At 100.0% G+C, this 5,000-nt stretch overlaps 1 protein-coding gene across 1 annotated transcript in view; it reads left to right on the top strand.

Moving 5' to 3' along the window:
- The window catches only part of LOC128092711 (basic proline-rich protein-like), a 13,601-nt gene that overhangs the window by 8,412 nt on the left and 189 nt on the right, over positions 1-5,000 (top strand). The window contains exon 2 of the mRNA XM_052707082.1: positions 1-9. This exon is cut by the window's left edge and continues 3,472 nt beyond it. Within this exon, the coding sequence (XP_052563042.1) occupies positions 1-9 (9 nt within the window). The remainder of the gene's footprint in view (positions 10-5,000) is intronic.

Genomic DNA, 5,000 nt, shown 5'->3' with positions numbered 1-5,000 from the left:
CCCCCCCCCCCCCCCCCCCCCCCCCCCCCCCCCCCCCCCCCCCCCCCCCCCCCCCCCCCCCCCCCCCCCCCCCCCCCCCCCCCCCCCCCCCCCCCCCCCCCCCCCCCCCCCCCCCCCCCCCCCCCCCCCCCCCCCCCCCCCCCCCCCCCCCCCCCCCCCCCCCCCCCCCCCCCCCCCCCCCCCCCCCCCCCCCCCCCCCCCCCCCCCCCCCCCCCCCCCCCCCCCCCCCCCCCCCCCCCCCCCCCCCCCCCCCCCCCCCCCCCCCCCCCCCCCCCCCCCCCCCCCCCCCCCCCCCCCCCCCCCCCCCCCCCCCCCCCCCCCCCCCCCCCCCCCCCCCCCCCCCCCCCCCCCCCCCCCCCCCCCCCCCCCCCCCCCCCCCCCCCCCCCCCCCCCCCCCCCCCCCCCCCCCCCCCCCCCCCCCCCCCCCCCCCCCCCCCCCCCCCCCCCCCCCCCCCCCCCCCCCCCCCCCCCCCCCCCCCCCCCCCCCCCCCCCCCCCCCCCCCCCCCCCCCCCCCCCCCCCCCCCCCCCCCCCCCCCCCCCCCCCCCCCCCCCCCCCCCCCCCCCCCCCCCCCCCCCCCCCCCCCCCCCCCCCCCCCCCCCCCCCCCCCCCCCCCCCCCCCCCCCCCCCCCCCCCCCCCCCCCCCCCCCCCCCCCCCCCCCCCCCCCCCCCCCCCCCCCCCCCCCCCCCCCCCCCCCCCCCCCCCCCCCCCCCCCCCCCCCCCCCCCCCCCCCCCCCCCCCCCCCCCCCCCCCCCCCCCCCCCCCCCCCCCCCCCCCCCCCCCCCCCCCCCCCCCCCCCCCCCCCCCCCCCCCCCCCCCCCCCCCCCCCCCCCCCCCCCCCCCCCCCCCCCCCCCCCCCCCCCCCCCCCCCCCCCCCCCCCCCCCCCCCCCCCCCCCCCCCCCCCCCCCCCCCCCCCCCCCCCCCCCCCCCCCCCCCCCCCCCCCCCCCCCCCCCCCCCCCCCCCCCCCCCCCCCCCCCCCCCCCCCCCCCCCCCCCCCCCCCCCCCCCCCCCCCCCCCCCCCCCCCCCCCCCCCCCCCCCCCCCCCCCCCCCCCCCCCCCCCCCCCCCCCCCCCCCCCCCCCCCCCCCCCCCCCCCCCCCCCCCCCCCCCCCCCCCCCCCCCCCCCCCCCCCCCCCCCCCCCCCCCCCCCCCCCCCCCCCCCCCCCCCCCCCCCCCCCCCCCCCCCCCCCCCCCCCCCCCCCCCCCCCCCCCCCCCCCCCCCCCCCCCCCCCCCCCCCCCCCCCCCCCCCCCCCCCCCCCCCCCCCCCCCCCCCCCCCCCCCCCCCCCCCCCCCCCCCCCCCCCCCCCCCCCCCCCCCCCCCCCCCCCCCCCCCCCCCCCCCCCCCCCCCCCCCCCCCCCCCCCCCCCCCCCCCCCCCCCCCCCCCCCCCCCCCCCCCCCCCCCCCCCCCCCCCCCCCCCCCCCCCCCCCCCCCCCCCCCCCCCCCCCCCCCCCCCCCCCCCCCCCCCCCCCCCCCCCCCCCCCCCCCCCCCCCCCCCCCCCCCCCCCCCCCCCCCCCCCCCCCCCCCCCCCCCCCCCCCCCCCCCCCCCCCCCCCCCCCCCCCCCCCCCCCCCCCCCCCCCCCCCCCCCCCCCCCCCCCCCCCCCCCCCCCCCCCCCCCCCCCCCCCCCCCCCCCCCCCCCCCCCCCCCCCCCCCCCCCCCCCCCCCCCCCCCCCCCCCCCCCCCCCCCCCCCCCCCCCCCCCCCCCCCCCCCCCCCCCCCCCCCCCCCCCCCCCCCCCCCCCCCCCCCCCCCCCCCCCCCCCCCCCCCCCCCCCCCCCCCCCCCCCCCCCCCCCCCCCCCCCCCCCCCCCCCCCCCCCCCCCCCCCCCCCCCCCCCCCCCCCCCCCCCCCCCCCCCCCCCCCCCCCCCCCCCCCCCCCCCCCCCCCCCCCCCCCCCCCCCCCCCCCCCCCCCCCCCCCCCCCCCCCCCCCCCCCCCCCCCCCCCCCCCCCCCCCCCCCCCCCCCCCCCCCCCCCCCCCCCCCCCCCCCCCCCCCCCCCCCCCCCCCCCCCCCCCCCCCCCCCCCCCCCCCCCCCCCCCCCCCCCCCCCCCCCCCCCCCCCCCCCCCCCCCCCCCCCCCCCCCCCCCCCCCCCCCCCCCCCCCCCCCCCCCCCCCCCCCCCCCCCCCCCCCCCCCCCCCCCCCCCCCCCCCCCCCCCCCCCCCCCCCCCCCCCCCCCCCCCCCCCCCCCCCCCCCCCCCCCCCCCCCCCCCCCCCCCCCCCCCCCCCCCCCCCCCCCCCCCCCCCCCCCCCCCCCCCCCCCCCCCCCCCCCCCCCCCCCCCCCCCCCCCCCCCCCCCCCCCCCCCCCCCCCCCCCCCCCCCCCCCCCCCCCCCCCCCCCCCCCCCCCCCCCCCCCCCCCCCCCCCCCCCCCCCCCCCCCCCCCCCCCCCCCCCCCCCCCCCCCCCCCCCCCCCCCCCCCCCCCCCCCCCCCCCCCCCCCCCCCCCCCCCCCCCCCCCCCCCCCCCCCCCCCCCCCCCCCCCCCCCCCCCCCCCCCCCCCCCCCCCCCCCCCCCCCCCCCCCCCCCCCCCCCCCCCCCCCCCCCCCCCCCCCCCCCCCCCCCCCCCCCCCCCCCCCCCCCCCCCCCCCCCCCCCCCCCCCCCCCCCCCCCCCCCCCCCCCCCCCCCCCCCCCCCCCCCCCCCCCCCCCCCCCCCCCCCCCCCCCCCCCCCCCCCCCCCCCCCCCCCCCCCCCCCCCCCCCCCCCCCCCCCCCCCCCCCCCCCCCCCCCCCCCCCCCCCCCCCCCCCCCCCCCCCCCCCCCCCCCCCCCCCCCCCCCCCCCCCCCCCCCCCCCCCCCCCCCCCCCCCCCCCCCCCCCCCCCCCCCCCCCCCCCCCCCCCCCCCCCCCCCCCCCCCCCCCCCCCCCCCCCCCCCCCCCCCCCCCCCCCCCCCCCCCCCCCCCCCCCCCCCCCCCCCCCCCCCCCCCCCCCCCCCCCCCCCCCCCCCCCCCCCCCCCCCCCCCCCCCCCCCCCCCCCCCCCCCCCCCCCCCCCCCCCCCCCCCCCCCCCCCCCCCCCCCCCCCCCCCCCCCCCCCCCCCCCCCCCCCCCCCCCCCCCCCCCCCCCCCCCCCCCCCCCCCCCCCCCCCCCCCCCCCCCCCCCCCCCCCCCCCCCCCCCCCCCCCCCCCCCCCCCCCCCCCCCCCCCCCCCCCCCCCCCCCCCCCCCCCCCCCCCCCCCCCCCCCCCCCCCCCCCCCCCCCCCCCCCCCCCCCCCCCCCCCCCCCCCCCCCCCCCCCCCCCCCCCCCCCCCCCCCCCCCCCCCCCCCCCCCCCCCCCCCCCCCCCCCCCCCCCCCCCCCCCCCCCCCCCCCCCCCCCCCCCCCCCCCCCCCCCCCCCCCCCCCCCCCCCCCCCCCCCCCCCCCCCCCCCCCCCCCCCCCCCCCCCCCCCCCCCCCCCCCCCCCCCCCCCCCCCCCCCCCCCCCCCCCCCCCCCCCCCCCCCCCCCCCCCCCCCCCCCCCCCCCCCCCCCCCCCCCCCCCCCCCCCCCCCCCCCCCCCCCCCCCCCCCCCCCCCCCCCCCCCCCCCCCCCCCCCCCCCCCCCCCCCCCCCCCCCCCCCCCCCCCCCCCCCCCCCCCCCCCCCCCCCCCCCCCCCCCCCCCCCCCCCCCCCCCCCCCCCCCCCCCCCCCCCCCCCCCCCCCCCCCCCCCCCCCCCCCCCCCCCCCCCCCCCCCCCCCCCCCCCCCCCCCCCCCCCCCCCCCCCCCCCCCCCCCCCCCCCCCCCCCCCCCCCCCCCCCCCCCCCCCCCCCCCCCCCCCCCCCCCCCCCCCCCCCCCCCCCCCCCCCCCCCCCCCCCCCCCCCCCCCCCCCCCCCCCCCCCCCCCCCCCCCCCCCCCCCCCCCCCCCCCCCCCCCCCCCCCCCCCCCCCCCCCCCCCCCCCCCCCCCCCCCCCCCCCCCCCCCCCCCCCCCCCCCCCCCCCCCCCCCCCCCCCCCCCCCCCCCCCCCCCCCCCCCCCCCCCCCCCCCCCCCCCCCCCCCCCCCCCCCCCCCCCCCCCCCCCCCCCCCCCCCCCCCCCCCCCCCCCCCCCCCCCCCCCCCCCCCCCCCCCCCCCCCCCCCCCCCCCCCCCCCCCCCCCCCCCCCCCCCCCCCCCCCCCCCCCCCCCCCCCCCCCCCCCCCCCCCCCCCCCCCCCCCCCCCCCCCCCCCCCCCCCCCCCCCCCCCCCCCCCCCCCCCCCCCCCCCCCCCCCCCCCCCCCCCCCCCCCCCCCCCCCCCCCCCCCCCCCCCCCCCCCCCCCCCCCCCCCCCCCCCCCCCCCCCCCCCCCCCCCCCCCCCCCCCCCCCCCCCCCCCCCCCCCCCCCCCCCCCCCCCCCCCCCCCCCCCCCCCCCCCCCCCCCCCCCCCCCCCCCCCCCCCCCCCCCCCCCCCCCCCCCCCCCCCCCCCCCCCCCCCCCCCCCCCCCCCCCCCCCCCCCCCCCCCCCCCCCCCCCCCCCCCCCCCCCCCCCCCCCCCCCCCCCCCCCCCCCCCCCCCCCCCCCCCCCCCCCCCCCCCCCCCCCCCCCCCCCCCCCCCCCCCCCCCCCCCCCCCCCCCCCCCCCCCCCCCCCCCCCCCCCCCCCCCCCCCCCCCCCCCCCCCCCCCCCCCCCCCCCCCCCCCCCCCCCCCCCCCCCCCCCCCCCCCCCCCCCCCCCCCCCCCCCCCCCCCCCCCCCCCCCCCCCCCCCCCCCCCCCCCCCCCCCCCCCCCCCCCCCCCCCCCCCCCCCCCCCCCCCCCCCCCCCCCCCCCCCCCCCCCCCCCCCCCCCCCCCCCCCCCCCCCCCCCCCCCCCCCCCCCCCCCCCCCCCCCCCCCCCCCCCCCCCCCCCCCCCCCCCCCCCCCCCCCCCCCCCCCCCCCCCCCCCCCCCCCCCCCCCCCCCCCCCCCCCCCCCCCCCCCCCCCCCCCCCCCCCCCCCCCCCCCCCCCCCCCCCCCCCCCCCCCCCCCCCCCCCCCCCCCCCCCCCCCCCCCCCCCCCCCCCCCCCCCCCCCCCCCCCCCCCCCCCCCCCCCCCCCCCCCCCCCCCCCCCCCCCCCC

Source organism: Culex pipiens, chromosome 2 (genome assembly GCF_016801865.2).
Source record: "Culex pipiens pallens isolate TS chromosome 2, TS_CPP_V2, whole genome shotgun sequence".
NCBI lineage: Eukaryota > Metazoa > Arthropoda > Insecta > Diptera > Culicidae > Culex > Culex pipiens.
Note: the sequence above shows the minus strand (reverse complement) of the source record. Positions and strands in the feature narration are given on the sequence as shown.